Here is a 24,591-nt window from a genome sequence, read left to right as displayed (position 1 = left end):
CTCTCCCTCCCTTCTCCCTTATGTACAATTTCTGAAGATGCCGAAATAAATGGGGAGGGCAATGGATCCCTGATCCATTCTACTCCAATTCCAGGACATTTTTCTCACCCCACAAAGAAATTCCACACTCATGAGCCTTTCATCGTCTCTGCTCCTTAGCCCCTGGCAGCCTGGAACCAACCAGGTCTCTAGAGTTCGTTGTTCTGAACATTTTACACAAATGGAATCATACAATATGTGCCCTTTTCTGTCTGTTCTCTTTCGTTTACCACATGCTTTTGAGTATCATTTGTGTTTTAGCATGTGCAGTACTGCATTCTTTTTTTAATGGCTGAATCATATTCCATTTTTGGATATACCACATTTTGCTTATCTGTTCATCAGCTGATGAACAGCTGGATGGTTTCCTCTTTGGAACTATTATGAATGATGCTGCTATGAACATTCACATATGAGTTTTGAGTAGATGCATCTTTTCAATAACCTTGGGCTGGAAGTTGCTTTAAAAAAAATAAATCCTTATAGCCGGGCACTTGTGGCTCAGGTCTGTCATCCTAGCTATTTAGGAGGTTGAGATCTGAGGATCACGGTTTGAAGCCAGTCAGTTGAGACTCATACCTCCAATTAACCACCAAAATGCCAGAAGTGGAGCTGTGGCTCAAGTGGTAGGGCACCAGCTTTGATTGTAAAAAGCAAAGGGACAGCAACCCACTCCATGAGTTCAGCCCCTCAGTACCCGCCCACACAGAGATATAAAACATGATACAGGATGTTTAGGACATAGTTTAAAAAAAAAACAAGACTTCCAACTAACTTGGCTCCAAGTAACTGTCCTCATCATATTCTAACTTTATTCAAGTGCAGTCCCTCTGCTCCATCCCAGACTCCAAAGCAACCCCATCCATAACTCACAGGCCTCAGCCACCAGCTTCTTCCTTTAGGCAAGAATCTACATTGCAGCATATGAAATATTTAAGCCGCTTTTCTAAATATATACATTATTTAGCCTACAGTCTATAAAATATTTACATTGTTTGTCCTCCCACCCACAAATATCTGCATTATTTACAGTATGGCTGGGGAAACCTTCATTCAGGTTTCCCTGACTTATATATCTTTCCCCACCCTTTCCTGTCACTGGGGCACACGTGTACGAACTGTGGCATGAAGGAGACAGAGAGAGAGAGAGAGAGACAGAGAGACAGAGAGACAGAGAGAGACAGAGACAGAGAGTATTCTTTTGTCCAAGTCACATAGAAGGTTCTAGAAGTGCAGGACATGGACACCATGCTATTCAAAGCCAGACCAACCAAACTAGAGTCTCATTGCAATTTGGGCAGTTTTGTTTTTTTTTTTTTGGCCAGTCCTGGGCCTTGGACTCAGGGCCTGAGCACTGTCCCTGGCTTCTTCCCGCTCAAGGATAGCACTCTGCCATTTGAGCCACAGCGCCGCTTCTGGCCATTTTCTGTATATGTGGTGCTGGGGAATCGAACCTAGGGCCTCGTGTATCCGAGGCAGGCACTCTTGCCACTACGCTATATCCCCAGCCCCGCAATTTGGGCAGTTTTGTATTCTAAGGCCAGTGTCTCATAGTGTTGATATATGACTGTCCCCAGAATTTCCCATACTAGGAATCACTCCCCTTCCCGATGAACTCTTCTCTGTCATGAATCTAGAGGTAGCCTCCATCTTCATTCAGGGAGAAGGACCATTTCTACTGTTTTGGTGACAGCTTTGGTGACAGGATGGCCTCCTGACTTCTGAAGGCTGGCACATGCCAAGCGTGTTAAGGCAACGGTGGCGTCTGTGTCCTCACAGTGGGGAACTAAAGCACCCACCTGTGTGGCTGAGGTATCAACGTTCTCTGTCTCTCCCCAAACCCATTTCCATGTACATGCAGCCTTTGTATGGGGAGAATGAAATGCAAAAGTGAAATCTTTCTTACTAATAAAGAGACCTTTGAAAAAGTTGAGTGGAATGTGAATGCAAAGAGTAGTTATTAAAAAACAGGCAGAGGGGGCTGGGGATATGGCCTAGTGGCTAGAGTGCTTGCCTTGTAGACATGAGGCCCTGGGTTCAATTCCCCAGCACCACATATACAGAAAACGGCCAGAAGTGGCGCTGTGGCTCAAGTGGCAGAGTGCTAGCCTTGAGCAAAAAGAAGCCAGGGACAGTGCTTAGGCCCTGAGTTCAAGGCCCAGGACTGGCCAAAAAAGAAAGAAACAAGTGGAATAAAAAACAGGCAGAACATTCTTTGCTCTATAATCCCATTGGTAAAGACATTCACTGCTAATGGGCAAGGAGCCTTATGGAATCTTACAGGATAGTTCCGCTTTATAGAAAACCAGATTCAGTATATAACCTGCTTTCTCTCACACCAGCTTTTATCATACAAAACCTCACAGACATCCTATCCAGGTCAGGTGCCATAATTAACAGATACCTTACCTGTGGACATTGAAATCATTCTCTATGCTCTGAAATTACAAATAATGTTGTAGTCAGCATCTCTAGAGGAAGTTTTTGAAAAGTTGGTTGACTGAGGTGGAGCACCAGTGGCTCATGCCTGTAATACCAGCGACTTGAGAGGCTAAGATTAGGAGAATCTCAGTTTGAGGCCAGCCTGGGCCCTCAAGATCCCCTTTTAACCTGTAGCTAAGTGTGGTGGATGCACCTGTCATTCTAGCTTCTTGGGAGGCTGAGATCAAGATTGTGGTTCTAGGCCAGCCCAGGCAGTAAAGTCCACAAGATTTCATCTCAACAGATGACTAAGCTGACTGAGATGACAGGTATGCACCTATCCTGTCACCTCGGCTACAGAGAGAAATAGAAAAGTAGGAGGATCAGGGACTGGATACATGTTTGCAAGACCTCGTCTCAAAAGTGATCAGTGCAAAAGAAAAGAAAAAAGAGCTGGAAGAATGGCTCAATGATAGAGCACCTGCTTAGTAACACACAACACACACACTCGCACACACAAGATCAAGATTTTGCTACATAAAAATACAAAGCTGGGGGGCTGGGAATATGGCCTAGCAGTAAAGTGCTCGCCTCATATACATGAAGCCCTGGATTTGACTCCTCAGCACCACATGAACAGAAAAATCCACTTGTGGCTCAAGTGGTAGAGTGCTAGCCTTGAGCAAAGAGAAGCCAGGGACAGTGCTCAGGCCCTGAGTTCAAGCCCCAGGACTGGCAAAAAAAAAAAAAAGCTGGGGAGTAAGTACTGAAGGTTTCTGTGCATTTGCTGCACCATTTCAGGGGTCAGCCCACAGCAGATCTCACTGCCCTGGTGGTCCATGGTGAAGAGAGAGGTCTCGGGCATAAGCAACTGAAGGCCTATCTCTGTAACACACACCTCAACTTAGAAAAGATGACAAAGCATGAAATCGACTGCCTCCTCTCTGTTGAACTCATGAGGTTCTCTCTTCCTCCTCCTCCTCCTCCTCCTCCTCCTCCTCCTCCTCCTCCTCCTCCTCCTCCTCCTCCTCTTCCTCCTCCTCCTCTTCCTCCTTCTCCTCCCCACACCTCCACTCCCCTTGGGTACCTCTACTTACCCTGCCTCTGTTTTGAATCTCTAAAATAATGTGACAAGTTAATGATGGGACAATTATCTAAATGTTTAACAGACATGTTATCTAAGTGAGTCGGATTGAGATTCCATCCCGCTGACAATAAACATCAATGGTGGAGCAGAAAGCGATAGGCAAATTATAGCAAACCCTGCAATTTCAATGCTATTAAATTTGGAGGAATAACAGCCTTGAGGCCTGTAAACTCTGAATAAAATAGGCCCTTGTGTTTGTCCAACTATTAAATCAAAACGCTACCAACATCCTAAAAAAAAAAAAAACACCACAAGGCGATTTATGGCTTTTCAAGTTTCAGTTACACATGGGTTTTTATTAACTCCTTTCTGTCACTGGGCAGTGGGGGTGACACTAGAAAAAAAAGGGGGGGTAGGTCTCCAGAGAGGAAGGAACTAGAGTATGGGAAAGGTAAAGGAAAGGCATGGGGTACTGAGGCAGGCATGAGGGGGGGCGACTGGAAGGGGGTAGCTGGGGCCCTGATATGGGGACCGTTAAGAATAAGAACAAGGACAGGATGGCTTGAAAGTGTCAGATTGATGACTGGGACCTCCATGGGAATCCCTGTCCTGCCATTGGCTGAGTCCTATTACTTACATCCCTCTGAGCCCAGGATTCCCCATCAGAGACCCAGACAGGGAAACCTACCTGCTGTGGGCTTAGATGACTCTATTGGACATTGCCTAAAAACTCAGCAGAGCACAAGGGCCCAAACTTCCCTCCAAATTCTAATTCTAAAAGATCCAGTTGTCATCCTCTTCTTTCATTTTATGGCAGCTTTAAGCAAGCAAAAGGTCTTTATCTTCATGCATCTTTGATAGATAGTTGTGAAATAAGCTTCCATATGAGATGAAGGAAATCTCTGTCTACAGCTCAGAGACAATAACTGTAGACTTCCAAATGAAGCCAGGCGAGTGAAGACAGCAATGAATCCAGGTGCTAGTGGCTCACACCTATAATCCAAGGTACTAAGGAGGCTGAGATCTGAGGATCTCAGTCGGAAGCCAGCCTGGGAAGAAAAGTCTATGAGACTCTTATCTCCACTTAACCAGCAAAGCACCAGAAGTAGCAGTGTGGCTCAAGTGGTAGCCTTGAGCAGAAGAAGCCACGTGGGAGTTCAAAGCCCTCAGTTCAAACTTCAGTATTAGCACACACACACATACACTCATACATGCACAGGTGTACACACGCACTCACACACAGCAAAGGGCAGCTACCACAAAGGCTGTTCTAAGTCAGTCTCTGGGCTGTATTACTTTATTGAGTCTTTACAACAGTCATTTATTTTTTCTTAACCAATCCTGAGGTTTGAACTCGGGGCCTGGGCATTGTCCCTGAGCTTTTTTTTTTTCTTGCTCAAGGCTAGTACTCTACCTCTTGAGCCACAGTACCATGTCTGGCTTTTTTGGGGGGGTGGGGGGATGGGATAAGAATCTCCCAGACTTTCCTGCTTTGGCTAGATTAGAAGAACCTCAATCTTCAGATCCCAGCCTCCTGAGCAGCTAGGATGACAGGCATGAGCCACCAGTGCCCAGCACAGCCAACTATTATTAACGTGAAAACTAAAGCTGAGAAAAAAGTAGACCATCAATACAACATCACATCAGAGCATCCTGGGCTGTGCCTGCAAACATACAAACCCCCAAACAGCCATTTTTTCCTTGTCCAATTCCCACACCCTACATTTGAGAGAGGGAGAGAAACGAAGCAATTTGTCCCGTGTCATAAAGCAAGTTTGTGGCAGAGCCAGCACAAACACTGAAGTTCTCCTTCCCCCTAAAGTATTTCATTTCCAAGTACCATGTCCCCTTTCGTGCTCCCTCCCCCCCCCCCCAGCCCCTACAACCATGTTCAACATTGTTTCTGCTACGGTAGGAGGCCTGTGGAGGATGACGGGCATGTGTGCCCTTCTCACTGCTGTATCCCATCCCAATGGGATGCTCAGATTGAGCGCTAAGCAAAGGAGCTCCAAACCTACTTCAGGCCAATTCTCTTTCTCCAATCCTCAAACAACAAAATACCTCCGATTCCCTCCAACACTGCCCAGTGCAGTAATGGCTCACATGAAAAATACTGGGGTGTGGCTGAGCACCTTGGCTCCTGCCTATAATCCCAGCTGCTACGGAGATAAGAGACTGGGAGGATCATGGTTGGAGAACAGCCCAGGTAAAAAAAAGTTAGTGAGATTTCCATCTCGAGCAATAAGCTGGACCAGAGGGTAAAACACACCTGTAATCCCAGCTACGTAAGAAGCATCGGTAGTAGGTAGGTCACAATCCCAGGTTGGTCTGGACAAAAAACAAGACCCTATCATCATCAACAACAACAACAATAATAATATAAAGCAAAATGGGTTGGGTGTATGGCTCAAGTGGCAGAGTGTACGCCTAGCAATTTTAAGGCCCTGAGTTCAAATCTTAGTATGCTTAGAAAAAAATAAAAGGATTGGGATAGAAGAAGATTTTCCAGGCAGTAAAATGTTATGACAGTGGTGGCAACGTCTAAACCTACAGGTCATCAACCACGCACCTGAGGTGAGGGTGAGGTATAGGTGTATAGTTTCACTGACTGTGGCACAGTGGAATGGATGCCATAGTCAGGGAGGTGTGTGTGTGTGTGTGTGTGTGTGTGTGTGTGTGTGTGTATGTGTGTTTTCTGGGGCTTTATAGTCAGGGAGGTGTGTGTGTGTGTGTGTGTGTGTGTGTGTGTGTGTGTGTGTGTGTGTGTTTTCTGGGGCTTTATAGGAAGCCTGTACCTTACAGTTGATTTTGCTACAAATCTAAGACTGCTGTTTAAGAAAAAAACAAACAAACAAATTTTATTAGTTAAAATATTAGCTCTCAGGGGCTTCTCCAGCAGAGCCCCGGGAGCAAAGAGTAGAAGAGAAGGCAGCATGTCTGGGCCAGCAGGTGACAGCTGGCTTGTCCCTCCCTGCTCTACAGCAAGCAGCTCCAACAGAGCCGAGAGCTCTGTGCTTGGAAAATAAAACTCTATATTAGGCATCAAACATGCCTTTATAGTAACAGCATGAAATTAGGTCAAGAGTAAACCTATGCTGGGGCACTGACTGTACAAACAGCAGCACATGACCCTCCTTCCCAAATGCCGGTGATGCTCTGCGGCCGACCCGGAGCGCCGGCTTCCCGTGTCACATTCCTTGGCACACCATGTGAAATGCTATCCAGATCACCTCTGATATTTATAAAAGTCAAATGCTAGGATGCTTTCAATGAGGAGGTCACACCAACCTGCATGGAGCCCCTGTATCCGCCGAGATGATTCACTGTCCTGCCCTTCTGCTATCTTCCAGCATGGGGCAAAGGACCCCCCTCCTTTGTACATATGAAGTTTTAAGTACATTGCGTTTATTTCTCTCTAATCAGTTCCTTCTCTCTTTCCCTGCCTCCTCTAGGCCAGGCTCTAGGAGAAGCCAGAATAGCTGCTGGTTTGCCTGCTGCTAGAGGGACCAAGGCCAACTACCCTGACACGGCTCTGAGTACCCAGCACTGCCCAGCCTGCCAGGCTCAGGGCAGGAGAGAGGCAGGGCCAGCTGCGGCCACTCCAAGGGACAGAATGCAGCCACTCATCCATTAAACCCTCAGCCCTGCCTGCTACACCTGCATCCTTCCTCTGGTCAACTCCACACACAAGGGCTCCATTTTCCACCCTCAAGTTCAGAGCCAATGCCATCCTGCTGGTTCCTCCAACCGTCATGAGCAAAACAGAGGTGAGAGGGGACAGGAGAAGCAGGTGGCCAACACGAGGTTGGAGGCACACTTGCACCATCAATGGGGATAGTTGGAAAGCTGTAGAGTGTGTGCATACATCTGATAACAAGTCCAGGAAAATCACCATCTCAACATTTATGTTCCCTGGAACACAGGAAGGTAGAAACTGCATTTCCCCCCCCAGGCCCCTAAAAGAAAGTCTTTATTCTGTAGTCAGAGAGCTGAAAAGGCTTGGGTTGGAAGTACAAATTTCTGTGTCTTAATTCTAGTTTGGGGACAGTTAGTTCTTAACTGACCCCTCCCTCTTCCAAATATGGGTTTTGATTTCCTTGTTCATTGGATGAATGTTTATCTATTGAATATCCAGGCCCCGCAGAGAAGGTAGTCAATGTTAAAAGGAGATCTTGGATGTACACGCATTGTTATCTAGCTGGACCTTCAAGTGGTATTCCCAAACCCCTCTGGGTCTCAGTTTTCTCCATCAGATACAAGGAATAATGTCTAACTGACAGATTGTAACATAAAAGTACCCAAGAGAGACTAGCTGCTGAATTATCCATACCAAAATATAAATTCAAACGACTCACTCATTGACTGCAAGTACTATAGGCTTCATTCAGGAAGGAGGGACCAAACTTTGTAGCCCATTATATAATATGCCATTATTTGTAGCCCATTATGATAGATACTTTAAAGCTCAGGGAATAAATGCAGAAAGATAAGACAGGACATGCTGGTAGCGCTGGCTACGTGGATATTCAGAAAACAAATCACTAACCTGGCAGACATGCTGGGCAGGGCTCAAGGAGAGAGCGGAATTGCTCTGGGATACAAACCTAAGGTCTAATTCAACCTAGCACCCTGAGCACATAGATACTACACCTAAGAATGACCCTGCCAATATCTGTCTGCCTTTTTACACCTTTCCTTCTCAAGGAAAAGGTAGGAAGAGACAGAAGGTCCTATGAGAATATCCAAAATACGTAGGCTCCCAGTGATGACAGATTTGAGACTTCACTAAGAATGCAGAGCTCCTGTTTCCTTAAGGACACTGCTCAGCACCTCCTCTAAGTTGCAGCAGGACACATGCTTGGTGTTCCTGGAAGCAAGAATACCAACTTAATCCCAATCCCAGTTTGCTGCCTGCCCAGCGTAGGTATACAAGTCACCTGTTTAGACACTGCATGGAGGTGGGGCTTGTGGGCAGCGATGGGCATTCCAGGCCCTGGGTTCTGAAGATCTACCAAATCTATCCCCCACCCCAAAATGTGAAACCTCATTCTCCTTGACTTCTCTCAGTTGCACTGAGGGGGCCACCCTGGTTGTGAGCCTGATGGACATACTGGAACTGTCCTCTTGACCGGAGGATGGGAGGAGGGTTCCTAGAAAAGCTGGACACAGTTTCTGTTCCTACACCTCTATCACCTGGACTCAGCCCTTCCTCTCACACCTGCACAGTGATTGGTTCTGGGCTCTTCATCTCTGATGAAGGCAGTAAAGACTCAAGGACAGGAACCACCATCTCCTGAGAGTACGCTCAAAGCCTATGCCAAGCATCTTACCTGGACATCTTACCTAACAGTTTTGTTCTTACAATGCCCCATACACAAAATCAGGGCACTATGACTACCCTGATGTTAGAGGGAGCAGATCAAGGGTCAGAAAAGTTAAGCAATGTGCCCAAGGTCATCAAACCAGTAAGTGTGGGAGCTGGATTTGTGATATCAGATCCCAAATTCTGCGTCATCGGGCACTGATATCCTGAATTACGTACAGGGATGTCAAGCTTACAAGAGAACCTCTCTTTCCTGGAAGTCTTCCTCCATAAGGACCATGTGCCTCCAAGGCACATCCATCCTCCTAAGCAGTCATCCCCCATGTCCACCCACATCTACCCGTCAGCCTGTTCTCATCTCTGTCTGGCCTGGATTACACAGATCATCACTGACTGACCTCCACCTCCGTGTGGCTGCTCCGAAGTTCTCTACATCTAGCCTTAAAGAGGTGAAATTCCTATCGGTCACACCTCCTGTCTTCTCCCCAAGACATGTTGAAGATGCTCCCAGCACTTCCCCATGGAGCCTAGCACCACTCTTCTGCCCTCTAATTAACACCATCCGCCTCTGTCTGTTGCCCCAGGCCTGTGTGAGTCCCAAATGGGAATGTACAGTGGCTTGAACAACGTTATGATTTGTACAACTCATTCCTAATTAGTTTGACTTTGAATAAAGAGGGTAATTATTTTTAAATTTATTAACTGCTGCCTGGCCGGAGAAGTTTCCAGATCAAATGACATAGAGGAGCTATTTCTGTCCAGTGATACAGCAATTTATATTACCGATCGGTCATTAAAACCTCTGGCACAAAACCACTGGTGTTTTCCTGAGCCAAGATAGTGTCTGTGTGTCAAATTTCAAACCCAGAGTATAAATTAAGCCATTAATGGTATTTATCAGTTTATCTGGACTTAAGGAACTACTTATTAGTTTAAGACTTTCCCAGCTACTCAAACCTAGGCAGATTCCTGGGTGTGGCTTGAATATGCACACATGTGCATATATGTGTTCTCTCACTCTTACTTTACTCAACAGTGTAAAAAAAAAAAAACCTACGAAATTTCTGATGTGTAAATGAACCACAGCGTCTCGAGAGCTGCCTAGCTGTTAATTCCTCGCTGTTCTGCAGCCTAAACATTTTGGAAGCAGCAGTGTTTTGCAATATGTATTTGTCATAATATAAAAGGTGTAAAATGATCTCTGTTTATCTCCTCAAAGTCTTTGCTGTACCAAAACAGAACACTGAAATATGACAACATAGCCCAGCTCAGCCCTGCCATAAGTGTGGCCTCCTTAGGCACCAGCTTGAGCTTGTCAAGATCTTTGTAGAAAAGCAATAAGGAAGGGGGAGAGGGGTCCACACACACCAGGATCAAGACCCAGGCTATGTAGTATGAAAAAGGGGAATAGGTCAAGCTAGGAGTTGGTGGCTCCCAGCTCCTCAAGAGGCTGAGATCTGAGAATCACAATTCAATGCCAACCCTAGCAAGAAAGTCTGTGACATTTTTTATCTCCAACTAACCACTCAAAAGCTAGAAGTGGAGTTGTGGCTTAAGTGGTAGAGCACTGTTAGTTTTAGCACAAAAGTGAAGAAACAATATCTAGGCCCTGAGTTCAAGCTCCGTACAGCACCAAAAACATAACAAAACAGCCCAAAGAAGTGTGTATGGGGGTGTCATATGATGTTGTCGTTTGCTTGGCTAGACTGGAATTGGAGCTAGTTTCTACCAAGTTCATTTTTCACTCTCTAAAATACCTGCAAGACCTTATGCAGTGTCACCTATTTCTATTAACCCCCACCCCCCACCCCCCACATACACCTGGTGGCTTGGGACATTGAATTCCCAGATACAGTCTGATTCAGGGAAACCATGCCCAGTCCCAGGGGGAAGATTTGGAATCAGAGCATTGAGAATTCATAGTTAAATGGGCCCTAGGAGTACAAAAGAGCCCTGCCAGGACCAGGTGATGATCTAAATCACTCTGAATGGACTCTCCATGAAGTGCCCAGCCCACGAACCCACAGGGTGGGTCAATGAACGTGCAGGTAGATGAGGAATAGGAGGAAGAACAGTGAAGCTGGTCAAGTTTCAGCTCTCCCCTCCCCAGAGGGTAGCTCCCAGATCTTTGTTTTCTCATCTGTACAATGGGTATGGAAAATATTCTATAATCTAAGACACGAAATATACATTATTCTACTCACCCCAAAATCTCTACTTCTTCTCCTTCCTTCCCCCGCAGCCTTGCTTATTTGCTGACACCTGGCACCTCCCTGGGCTTGTCACTCTCCAAGAACTTTAGCATCGTGCCCTATAATCAGTCCTCTCCCTTCTCCTGGCCCCCCCCTTTCCTAAAACAAATATGGTAAATAGAGCTGGCAGGTCCTTTCATCGTTAGGGAAGTCTGAAGATGCACGTGGGGCTCATCAGGAGGTAGTGCTGTGACTCCTAAGTGACCAGTGTCACACAGGCTGGCCTCACACAGAGGGTGGGGCTGCCATGACATCTCCCCTCAGTACAGTGCGCAGTACTGACCCCACACCTGCCACTGCCGAGCCCTTCACTGCCTACAGCCCACCCTCAAGCAATAGGGCCTCCTCAACGCTCCTGGCCTTGGCCTCACATCCCTAATGAGGATGCATCTCCTCCATTCCTTACCTGTTCAAGAGCTCAGTTGACCCAATCTCTAATGGGCAAGTTACATGTGGAATACTGGGTAGAGGAACCTACATAGCTGACTTCCTTCTGGTGGAAGTTGCTTCCTCTGAACCTTCTTCTTCCTCCTCCCCCCCCACCTCCTCCCTGGTGGAAGGCAAAGACTACTACCTTCATTTCCTTCAGGAACAGGAAGTGTGTGTGTGTGTGTGTGTGTGTGTGTGTGTGTGTGTGTGTGTGTGTGTAGCAAGGATTGCAGGGATGAGCCGCCATGCCTGGCTTGTGTTTTATTTTCAAGTTGTAAGAGTTCTTTTATTTTCTAGCTCCATGTTCTTTACCAAATACATGATTTGCAAATATTTCTTTCTTCTCTCACAAAACTCAAATTCCTTACTGTGGCTGAGAGACCTGTCTGATTTCTGCCCTAATCTGCCAGCTCATTTCTTGGTCTCTGACATACTACCCTGTTCAGCCTTGGACTTATCAGGCCCAATCCAGTCTCAGGGCCTTGATGGGTGCTGCACCCTCTACCAGGTCTTTTCCAGAGATCTCTGAGGGGTGTATTACTTCCAAAATACTGCTTTCCTCCTCGTCACATTCTATCTCTTTTCCGGCTTCAGTTTTCCCCCTTAATACCATTTATTACAACTCCACATTTCATCATATACTAACCTGCTGATCTGGCCTCCCATCTAGAATCTCAGTTCCATCAGGGGCAGGAACGGGGGTCTGTCTTCTATGTGACTGTTTTTTCAATGGCCAAACAGTGCCTGGCATACTGAAGACACCACCCAATACACACTTATCAAACTACTAATTGTTGAATGCTTCTTATAACCCATACATCGAGAATCACTGCAAATAAAACATCACCTTTGGGCTGGGGATATAGCCTAGTGGCAAGAGTGCTTGCCTCGTATACATGAAGCCCTGGATTCGATTCCCCAGCACCACATATACAGAAAATGGCCAGAAGTGGCGCTGTGGCTCAAGTGGCAGAGTGCTAGCCTTGAGCAAAAAGAAGCCAGGGACAGTGCTCAGGCCCTAAGTCCAAGCCCAGGACTGGCCAAAAAAAAAAAAAAAAAAAAAAAACTCACAAAAAACATCACCTTTAACATCCCTATAACAACTCTATGCTCTGAGATAGATACAAATAACTGTGCTTTTCTAACAGATGAGAGAACCCAAATGAGGACAGTTCAGGAAATTGACCTGTGGTTCTACAAAAGGGAAGTGGTAGAGGCAGGATTAAATGCAGGCAGTCTAATCTCTTACCTACAGGCTCTATAAGCACCTGTCTGTCCCCACAGTTGAAGTCAGCATATCCCTTTCCCTCCTTGGAGCCTCAGTTTCCTCATCTGTACCATGGAAGTAGCCTTCTGCCTCACAGGGTTTGTGAAAGACTGGGCAAGTGAAAACAGTGTCACATGGTGAACATTCCATCAAGAGGAACCATAGCAATGGTGGCAAGGTGCTATCAACCATGATGAGGCTAAAAAATCAACACTTCAAAATCAAGTCAAATGACACCATCACTGGTGAAAAGTCTTCAGTTACATCTTTGCATACACATTGATAGCTTAGTCATTTGTGGGTTTATTTTGAACTTAGGTGCCTGAGCACTGTCCCTTAGCTTTTTTGCTCAATGTTGGTGCTCTACACTTGAGCTACTGCTCCACTTCCAGCTTCTTAATGGTTAATTGGAGGTAAGAGTCTCAAAGACTTTCCTACCGGGGCTGGCTTCCACCCTTGATCTTCAGAGATCAGCCTCTTACATAGCTAAGATTAACAGATGTGAGCAATGGGTGCCATCTTTCAGATGTTGGCTCCGCCCACACCAGCCCACTGTGGCTCTAATGAAGACTCAAGAGTTTCATCAGAGGGGTACAAATGGTCTCCTGATCATTTTCTTAAGGAAGGGGAAACTTAGCTAACACCATAGGCTTCCAAGGCCTCAGCAAGAGTGTCCAAGATGCCCCCTGAAGACACGGTCTCAGAATCCTGGCCTCATCCAGGACAGCCATTCCCACCTGTACATTCCTGCCCTGCCCCACAGGTAAGAGTTACTGTGGGCACCACAAGCCCAGCCCCACTCACAGTGACCCCTAAGAATGATTGGACATTGTGTTGTCAAAGAAGCTGATGCCTCTGGTGTATTTCAGACCCCTGCACTGGGACGCTGGGAAACTTGGAGAATCCTAGAGGACGGGAATCAAAGGGAACTCACCAGTGTGGGTCTGCCTGTGTGTCTCCAGGGCGTCCTCCTTGGAGAACTGTGCGCCGCATTGGTCACAGACAAAGGCTTTGGCACCCGCTGGAAGAAAGGAAGAAGCAGTTGAGTGCTTGTGCATGTTCAGTTGTACATTAGAGCCCTGTAGAGCAGGTATAGCACCTTTTTCTGTTTTCAAACCACCTCAGATTTCCCAAGACTTTACTATATACTAAGCACAATGCTACCCCCTTAATATGTATCACATCATTTCCTTTAACTCCTAACAGCAACCATTTCAAGTACATACTATTAGACTCTATTTAGCACACGAGTAAAGGCAAACTTAAGAGAGGTTAAGCAGTCCATCCAATGTCACACTGCGGGTAACAGTAGAGGTGGATTTGAACTTGGGTAGCCTGACTTCAGAGCCTTCACTCTTTAAAGCCTCCTCGGGAATCCTTCTCCAAAAATCCTTTGTGGATAAGAGGCGAGCTCTGCTCAGAGAGACAAACATCGCATGCTTTCTCTCATACATGGAAACTAGATCTAAAGTGCAACTAGACATGATAAGTTATATAGGACTGTGGGCATTCACACATAGTCATACTAAAGGAGGATTTCTTCAGGGAGGAGCCCAAAGGCATAACTCCTCTGAACATCTAATATATCAAAATGAACTCCAGGAAATGGAAACACGGGGTTTTCTTTGTTGTTGGTGGTGTTTGTTTTGGGGTTTTTTTTTTTTGTCTTTTTAAGGGAGCAGAAAGGGGCATAGAAATGGAAGGAGGAAGAGCGAACAAATTCAGTTGTGGTATTCAATACACACTATGTAGAAAATGAACAATACAACTTGTGGGTAGGGACAAAAGGGGAAAGTGAAGGAAGGGGTGACACTGTATTCATGACCTGACTATGGAATGGTAACCCCTCTGTACAACCTCTTAATAATTAATAACAATAAAATTATATATACATACATATGTGTGTATATACATACACACACATATGAGCTCTGGAGTCTCTTCTCTGAACCCAGAAAAAAAAATGCAGGCTTCATTTATCCATTTTATATCATCAGGTCTTGGCAAAAATGGTTTTCTGGAAAATGATTTTCTTTGGAAAAATGGTCCTACTACCTTTTTAAAAGTGTAAGGCCTGGTATCCCAATGCATACTTATAATCCCAGAAGGGGAGACGGAGGCAGGAAGATCTCGAGTTCAAGACCAGATAAGGCTGCAAAGTAAGACCCTGTCTACCAACTCTATTCCTTTCAAAAAAAAAAAAAAAGTTAAGCCAGGTACAAAGGCTCACGCCTGCCATATCAGCTATGTGGGCAAGTGTCAATCTGAAGATCACAATCTAGGCCTATCCAGGCATAAAACATGAGACTGATACAAAAAAGAATAGCTAAAACAAAAAGGCTTGGGGACATAGGACTTAGCTCAAGCGGTAGAGACCCTGCTGGCCTAGTAAGCATGATGCCCGCAGGTCAAATCCCAGTAAAGCCTTGGAGGATTAGCATATACCTAAGTGCCTGACACTGGTGGCTCACGCCTTTAATCCTAGTTACTCAGGAGCCTGAGGTCTGAGAGGGTTCAAAGCCAGCTCTGATAGGTAAATCTGATACTCTTATCTCCAATTAGCTCAAGGTAGAGTGTGAACCTTGAGCAAAAAAGCCAAGCAAGAGCACAAGGCCCTGAGTTCAAGCCCCAGTACTGGCCTCAGACATAAACACTAAGGAATAGTTAGTGGTTGCCAGTGAAGACTATAGGACCCTACAGTATGATCCCTATATTTCAAATATTAAGGGGACATTCTAGTAGGTAGGTGTTCAATACATAGAAGCTGATTGAATAAATCAGTGACAAAATACCCCTGGGAGACATGAATTTACTTTTCCTGCAGAGAGTTTAAAATAACTATTGATGCTGGGGGCTGGTAGCTCATGCCTGTGATCCTAGCTACTCAGGAGGCTAAGATCTGAGGATTGCAGTTTGAAGCCAGACTGGGCAGGAAAAAAGTCTGTGAGACTCTTCTCCCCAATTAAACACCTGAAAACTGGAAGTAGAGCTGTGGCTCAAAGTGGGAAAGCAAAAAAGCTCAGCAATACCAACTAGGCCCTGAGTTCAAGCCCCATGGCTGATAAACAAACATACATTGTCAAGGGGATGGGGATAGACAAATGGAGAGGGGAAAGGTAGATAAATTCATTTATATTATCCAACATACATATGTGAAAATGGAAGTCGGTAACTTGAGGGGATGGGTAGAGTGGAGTTGGGATCGATAAGGTGGAGGATGGGAACGGTGACATTAATCAAGACACATTATATTTATAAACTGATGTGTTGAATTAAACTCCCTTTATACTACTTAAAAAGATATTTTAAAAAACCAAACAAGAATAGAGCTTAAAAAAACAAACAAACAGCTATTGTCATTTGCCTTAGGTGGCTAGAGGTTGGTTTCTCTTGGAGGCAGGGAGAATCCTGTGCTGACCTCTAGGTGTCCTTCAACCTGTAGAACAGCCTCAGTCCAAACACCTGGTCTATGGCTTTGAACATTTCTATCAGGGATGATGGCAAAGCATCTCTGCATGCTCACAGAAGTGACAGCTAGAAGCGCTTTCATCCATTCACACGGGAAATGCAGAAAGTCTCTCAAAGAGCAGAGCAAGCCAGGGTAGGAGCGTTGGGACCGGATAAAGCCACGGCTCCCTGGCAATGAGCAACTCCCCCTAGTCCCAAATCATTAAGCCATCAATGATTTTCTGTGGATCTGTAAGGGATCTGATTTTAATTGCAATCCCGTTGCTTCTATCTGTTTTCCTCGGCTCTCTGCAGAAGACTGGGGGTGGGGGTCGGTGGAGGTAGGATGCCTCAACAGCTTGGCCCTCTTGCTTGGAGCCCTGCGATTCAGTGAGGAGCCTGGCGGTGTGGGGGGCTTCAAAGAGATGCGGTGTGGTGAGGCTCTCAGAAACAGCCATCGATGTGGTAGTAGCATCTCACTTTAACGACTGAGCAGCGGAGAGAAAGGAAGGAGGGAGGTGGGAAAGGAAGAGCGCCTATCTACCATCAGACTTCAGAGGAAGATAAAAACACATAAGCACACATGATCTAGCGAAGGTTGCTGGCTCAACCCAAGCCTGACCACATCTGCTTGCTTTCAACGTCCTTCCTCACTCCACCCCACTGGCTGAACTCACCAAACTGAGCTCAGTGTGTGAGAAAGTCCCTGTGTCTTTGGGGACTTTGAGTCAGCTTCTTCGTTGCACACAGATGACATAGCTGGAGGCTCCCACTGCTGGCCCCTCGTTCACGACTCTCTAAATTCTCCAGGCTGACCCCACAAAGCACAACCAGGCTTTATACAAGAACCAAACCCAGTGCACCAGACACCTGCTCTCCCAAGAAGACTGCACCTTTAAATCGTCTCTGCAATGGCTGGCTCACAGGCAGAAATATTTGGCAGCCCTGAAATTAAAAGTGATAAATTTCCTCGCCCAGCTTTGATCGATAATAGAGGCCTCATCTGTTAATCAATAAGACAGTCTCTGCCTGTTTACTGTGCGTGTGTTGTTCACTGCTGCCTTCAGTGTGAGGTCAGGCTTGCATTCAAAGCAACTCGAGTGTGTACGGACCACATGGCTATTCCCAAAATGCATTACGGTGACATCATTCAGCCCCTAATACATTCATAAAGCATCAATGGAGGAGGTGGGGGAGCGAGGCCGGGGTGTGTAAGGACCTCGTAGCAGTATTTACACCCACAATTTTACCCCCGCTGGGTCTCATCCGATAGCAGGGAGAACCTCAGGGACACAGAAATGGTCATGGCCACCACATCCTTCCTACATACGAGGACTGTTTTGTGGATGCCTCGGGAAATCTATTTTATGAATCACAGTAAGTAAGCAAAAGGGATCAGATCTCTGCTCTCACGGAGCTTACATTCGAAAGAGGGAGGCACTGCTGGGAGTGGTAGCTTAAGCCTATAATCCCAGCTACTTGGGAGGATGGTGGAGCTAGAGGATTGACGTTCACAGTCCTCCTGGGCATTAAAGTTCTCGAGATTCCATCTCAACCAATGGCTGGGTGTTGTGGGGCCTGCCTGTCATCTTACGTACAGGGGAAGACAAGGGCCAGGCACAGAGCACACCTATCACCTCCAGCAACATGGAAAGCACAGGTACAAGGATCACAGCCCAAACTGACCAAGGCACAAAAGCCAAGATCCCACCTCAAAAATAACCAATCAAAGGGGCTGGAGGCGTGGCCCAAGTGGTAAAACGCCTTCCTTGCAAATGTGAGGTCCTGAGTTCAAGCCCTAGTGCTGCCAAATAAAAACAAAAAGAGAGGAAAGCAGATTTTTTTTAAAGTATGCCAATATGAAACATGTAATGGTATAAGAGAAATAAGAGCACCAGGAGCTGTTATTTTGGATGTGGCAGTTTACGACATGGGCTGGACGAGCTGCTAATTGTGAGAAGAACGGGAGGAGAGGAGGCAGTAAGAAGCAACACCTTTATCTGGAAACATCCACAGGAGGCAAAGCAAGAACCTAAGGCCAGCTGGATGGGATAGGCTTGGTGAGGCAAGATGGCAGAGAGAGAAAATGGTGGAGAGAGACAGGCAGGAAGGTAACAAGAGAGAGCAAAGCTACACTGCTCTCTGAGTCAATCACACGGTCAAGCGCATCACAGAAGAGAAACTCACTCAGGATGCGGAGTGGGGAGCGCTGGTCCCCATCTTGCCTCAGCCACTCACCCAAGTCATGTCCTGTCTATGAACGAACCTGTACAATGCCTGCCTCACTGAAGCTACTCCAAGACTGGGGGAGGCCACGAGTAGTCAGGATCGCTTAGGTCCCTGTTAGTCACAGGGCCGCTCTGCTGCAGATATAAGGAACCGTGCAAAGCTAATTCTTCCTCAGGAGGTAATGGAGTGTGGTTAAGAGCTCAGGATTTGGGTCAGACGGAGCAGAGTTCAAATCCCAACAGAGCTCCGTCATTAGCTATGACCTTCAGCAGATGTCCTAACTTCAGTGAGCACGTGGCCACATCTGTAGAAGGGGAACAGCAGGAATAGTCGGCTCCTCAAGAGAGCTGGGACAAGGTAAGTAAAGTGCTGGGCTCCGTGTCTGTAGGTAGAGACATAGAAACAGTAAATAGTAGCCACCGTCATCACCACTCATTACCGCTTTAAAGAAGAACTCCCTCTGTGCAATTAAAGTATGATTGATTTTACTGAAACTCAATGCGCAGTTATGTAGGAGCCATCTATCTTGTATAAAGCAAGTCTCCACCACGTACTCACACAGCTCCCAAAGTCCCTCTGATTTAAAGGTGAGAGATGGTTTTGTTGAAAGAACCACAAAACTCTGTCATAGGGCCAGTATGTCAGTTCCAGTAGCTATTCACTGACTCAGCTCATAAATCTACCCGGATGAGCCCCAGGAGCCCCATTCAGTCCTGCTGTGGTTCCGGGCTCTATGCAGCCTCCCCTAGCAGACAGACTGCATGCTCATTGAGAGCAGGCTTGTATTTGTCGTGGGCTCTTCTGAATCCCGATGGCTCTGTACCATGCCTGGCACGCAGCCTGTGTGCACCTCCAGAACCGCTCGTGCAGGTTCCTGCTTCTAAAACTGGCCTGGAAAAGCGGCCATGGTCATGCAGGGCCCTGCCAGGCTGTCCCCTAGGGGGTGGCAGAGTCCTTATTCTCCAAACTCTGGGTTCTCTAAGGTCCCTTTCTTATTTTTTAATTTTGAAACTCAAGGACAGGGTTTCTGACTGGAGCTCAGGAAGCTGAAGGGAGACGAATCGGAAGGCGGAGAAGGGAAGCTGACTAGTATGTACACACACACACACACACACACACACACACACACACACACACACACACACACACACACACACAAACCCCATACCAGTTTGGTGAGCCTCTGCTGGCAGGCAGACCTCAGGAAGGCCAGCATGGACCTCCACAGATGGCAGTGACTTCTGTGAGACTTCTACTTGCTCAGTCCAGCTTATTCACCTGGTAGTCACCACAACAGACAGACATCTTTGCCCCTGCCTGACTTCCAGGGCCCTGCAGACCACAGCTCAAGGATGCTTCCAACGCCATATTGGTGGTGGTTTGGTGACTTGGCCATTTGAGGTTTTCCAGATTCACTCTTATCTCCCTTTTCCCTGACTACTGGGGTATGGGAAAGGGGCCACCTCCAGAAGGTTAGACAGAGTTTAGGGGACAGAGGCATCCACAAAGCAGGTCCAGGTTGATTTGGTGAGGAGAAAAGGATGCAAGACATCACAGCCTGACTGAGCTGGCTTGAGGCCTCCAGATGTGGGGGGTAAAGATCACCCCAACTCTCAGGAATCAATTGAGGGTGCCCAGCCAAGAATGCACTTATAAAAACATAAGGCTTTATCTGAATGCCAGGGTTCCAATGGAAACAAGAGCTGGAATTTGGTAGAAGCCAGGACAAGCTCCTCCCAGCTGGCCCCCTCCTCTCGCTTTTCCTCCTTGGCAACCCTCCCCCCACCCCCCACCCCCCAAAAAAACAAAACACTTGTCTTCCTAATCAGAATTGTGGCTGGAAATCTAGAGCATCTAGAAAAGAAATAAAAGAAGCTGGAGGCCATCAGATGCAGGGTGATGTCCCTCTGAAGGATGGAAGGCAGAGCCAATGAGAAAAAAAAAATTAAAACAGCCCTCCCTCTCCAAACCCGAAAGCTAATAAGAATTTAAAAAAAAGGAACCACTGAAAAAATACCTAGAGCCTGCCAGCATCTCGTGTTAGTGGTGCGTCCTTTTTTTTTTTTTAATTCCTTGAGATTTTAAAATAAACATCTTGAATGTTCTAATGAGATATGCATGCCTGCTTACATAAGGAAGTACAGGGTGTACCAAAACAGCAGACCCAAAAAAAGCATAAGCTGTGAGAACAATGAGTACAGACGCAGGGCATTTTACAACAGGCCATGGTGTACAGTTTTATTTACAGTACCTCTTATCAGACAGAGAACAGCACACTGCCTGCCAATTCCAAAGGCCAGCACTGCGTGTTCCTTCCCTCAAGGAGATGTGTACTCCCGGGGAGGAGCTGCTGGCAGACACACACTCGCTCGCTCTCTCCAGCTCTTGCTCTCTTTCTCCCTTATCAACAAAAGGAAAGGCTGGTTCAGGACCAGAATTTCTGTCAGACACAGATTCGGGGGAGGGGGGAAGGAATGAGGAGCAGGTGGGCAGATGCTCCGGGATGGAGAGCCACTCAAGCCGGTGGTGACCTAGGATGTGGCTCAAGGGTGCCGTAGCGGACACTGCCTCTCTGTAGCATGGGGGGTGGGGTGGGTAGGAGGTGGGGGATGAACCTGCCATACAGGGCCCCAAGTCAAAGGATAGGTGGAGAGAACCCCGGGGATGAGGCTCATTTCCAGATTTCTAGAACTCAGCTTGCTACTGCTGCGGGCACTCATGTGACTCAATGTCCACTCCACTCTGTACAAGAGGAGACCTTGGGATGAGCAAATGAGTTAAGGGACATCACCCAGGCCCTCAGTTCAAGGCACAGAATTCACACATTCACACATTCACACACACACACACACACACACACACACACACACACACAGTAAAAGAGGGAGAAATTCCTGTTAACAAGTCTGGAGACAGTACCTTCTGCTCTTTTCCATACTCTGACTCCCATGATCTGGAGAACCTCCCCCATCGGCTCTCCTGGGCTGCCTTCTTCATTTCCTACCCTTCTCTCTGAGTCCTTCTGCCCATGAAGAGCAACCTCAGCTCCCAGTCCAGCAAGGTAATACCACTGGCCATTACAAAGAGCCTAGAGAGGGAGCAGCAGTACCAGGCTCTAGGTCGGGCTCTTCTGGAGACTTCATCATATAGATTTCTACATGCATCCTTTGTCTGGCCTCAGAGTTTCCATCTGTAGAATGGAGAGCGAAGGCTTAGCCCCTCCCCACCACCTAGAGAGAGGAAGGAACTCAAAGACATGAAAGGGACAGGGCTTTCAAAGTGATCAGGATGGACACAGCCAGAGACACTAAGTGGGCATGTCATATTCTAGGATCAAGGCTTGATTCTCCTTCTTCAGTTCTCCTTTTGACCTCTAAGTAAGCAAGATGCTCTGTCGTGGGAAACTATCAATCATATGCACTGCACGTAGAAACATGAACTCTCACATTGATGAATGACAGTGGCACACTGCGAAGACAAGGTTTGCTTGATTGACTTTCGGTTAACCAGAAAGTCCTTTTATTCCATCTTTTCAGAGCCCCCTACTTACTTTGAAGAGTGGATCCTCACTCTTTGTTCCGGGAATCTCTTCTGTCTTCCCCCTTCCTGCACGTGCCTCTAAGAGCCTCCCCTTAATAACTAACCCCCTGTCCTCAGAAGAGCAAGAAAATTCAATGAGCATGGGGTTGAATATGCCAATTTACACACACACACAAACACACACACTCTTCAAATCAAAATGTCCTTTGTGACTCTACTAGTATGTGTGTGTACATGAATGTGCGTCTGTGCTCAAACACATGTGCCTGCCAGTACTAAGTCTTGAACCCAGGGACTGACAGCTGGTCCCTTAGCTTTTTTGCTCAAGGCTGATGCTTTATCACTTTAGCCACACCTCCACTTCCAAGTTTTTGGTGGTTAACTAGAGAAACAAGTCTCATGGACTTTCCTGCCCTAGCTGGCTTTGAACCATGATCCTCAGAACTCAGCCTCCTTGAGTCACTAAGATTATAGGTATGAGCCAAGAGTTGCCCAACTTCTTATTTTAAAAAGAATTTCGTCCAAGTAGTTGTACAGAGGGCTTTCAGCTGGACACGTCAATTTCGGATTACTCCTGAGGAGAGTGGCCCTACCACCTGACACGCCACACCCACCATCCCATCTCAGACCCTGGGGACCGCCATTCTCCCCCCTCCTCCTGGCCGGGCTTCTCCATGGCACCACAAGGCTGCCAGTCTCTCTGGGCCTGCTGTGGCTTTCAGAAAACAGAGCATGTCTATTTTTAGCCCTCCTCAGCCTAATAATACTTCCCAACACCCATTCAGCTTAATCACTTTATTGAGGACAAGAAGCAAGCTCTCCAGGCCGGGTGCTTCTGATGTGAGGAAGTAGTAAAATGTTCAAACTGGTTAAAAATGACACTCATTGGCTTGCCTTTGGTGTTTGTGAAACCCTAATTGTGGCTCAGGCCGTGGATCTAAAGAACCTTGCAGGTTTCAGAGTCTGGCTCTCTTACCCCCTGCACCATAATTGAGGTGTTGCATTACAGCTACAACACTGACATTTGCAGGCTCAAAAATCCTGAAGCCCGGAGGCGCCACACTGTTCAACACAGAAATATTGCCTGTCACAATCAATGCCCATCTCCCCAGCCAGTGGGGACATCCCACTAGCCTTCACTGGTATGCCCGATGCAAGGGGTCTACATGGGGTGGCTGTCTGGTGGGAAGCACCTGGCGTTATTAAAGTACTGCTGATAACTTAGATGACGTCGGATTGCTGCTTGACAACAGTATGGTTTGTTTGCTGTAATTAGAGGACCTGTGAATTTGGTGAGTGCAGAAAGTAAGACTGTTGATAACGTTGTTTCATGCACCTTTGAGACCAGGACTGCCAAAAACTTCAGGGCGTGTTACCTGCAAGTGTGTAATCTATACTATGGGAACAGTGGGCCAGAGAAGTGGGCAGTTCGGAAAGGGATGGACACAACTTTGCCCACTTGAGGCTAAGGCCAGGGGCTTCGGGGTCAGGCATTCTTGGAAGTACTGCCCAGCTCTGCCTCTTACTTGCTGAGATGATCACAGGCAGGTACGCACTGTTTCCTTATCTGTAAAATGGATGCCACAGCAGTGCCAACTTTAAACCAGGTCATGTGAGGGTTGAGTGAGACAGTGGAATAGATCGCCTGGCACCTGCAGGCCCAAGGTTAATGAAGTCTCCATTAGCATTGTCATCATTGGTCTCCTTCTTTCTTAGATTCAGTGGGCAGATTTTGCTCCTTCCCTCACCCTGAGGCCCCCCAGAAGAATTGGGGTTCAAGAATGGTTACCCATAGCCGCTTGTGGGAAGTCATGGGGCCTCCTGGCTCCCATGAAAGGAAATCCCTCTTGATTCAAAGTGGTCAGAGGGAGCCTGTCCCTGTGCAGGAGCTTGCTTTTAAGAGGAAAACCTCTCAAAAGGTCCCATCCATGGCCCTGAATTGGAAATTCATCTGGGATAGGACTCTTCCACATTCCTGGGCCACTATGCCTGCATACCTCTGTCCCCTCCCTTTCCTTCTTAGGCAAAGTGCTTGAAACACCTTCATAAGCTTCCTGCTCTTTGGAAGGCAGAAGCCGAATGCCTCATTAACTTTCCTAGCTAATTTTACAATTTAACCAAACACCACATTCCTGCCTCGATTCAGCCAGCCTCTGACTGTGACAAACTGATAACTGAGTCCAGGCCAGAGATGGGAGGGAAAGGAAAGGCCTGGAAACCATACTGGGAACTAAAGAACACAATGAAAGGCTCACTTTAAGAGAGAAAAGAAAAGTGGCTCCACATAGGCCCCTACCCACCCCCCAGCAGAATTCTGGGCTATGCAGGGCTGAGGAGCGGGGAGAAGAAAGCCAGGCCAGCCACACGGTGTCAGAAAGATGGAGTGCTCTGGTGACAATGACTCTTCCTGTCACCTGGGGGAAAAGAGTTTTAATGGGAAGCATGGTTACATGCTGTCCTCTGGAGGCATGATTCAATCCTGATGGGCAGCAGGCCAGAGGTGAGGCACGGCCACCCAGAGGACATGTTCAAGTTGGCCATGTCCCAGGCCCTTTTC

At 46.9% G+C, this 24,591-nt stretch overlaps 1 protein-coding gene across 3 annotated transcripts in view; it reads right to left on the bottom strand.

The window, feature by feature from the left end:
• Zbtb16 (zinc finger and BTB domain containing 16) overlaps positions 1-24,591 on the bottom strand; it is a 171,138-nt gene that overhangs the window by 44,153 nt on the left and 102,394 nt on the right. For all 3 annotated transcript variants that reach the window (XM_048343875.1, XM_048343878.1, XM_048343877.1), the window contains exon 4: positions 13,753-13,839. In XM_048343875.1, the coding sequence (XP_048199832.1) occupies positions 13,753-13,839 (87 nt within the window). The remainder of the gene's footprint in view (positions 1-13,752; positions 13,840-24,591) is intronic.

The sequence above is a fragment of the Perognathus longimembris genome, chromosome 3 (genome assembly GCF_023159225.1).
Source record: "Perognathus longimembris pacificus isolate PPM17 chromosome 3, ASM2315922v1, whole genome shotgun sequence".
NCBI lineage: Eukaryota > Metazoa > Chordata > Mammalia > Rodentia > Heteromyidae > Perognathus > Perognathus longimembris.
This window is presented reverse-complemented; position numbering and strand designations above follow the sequence as displayed.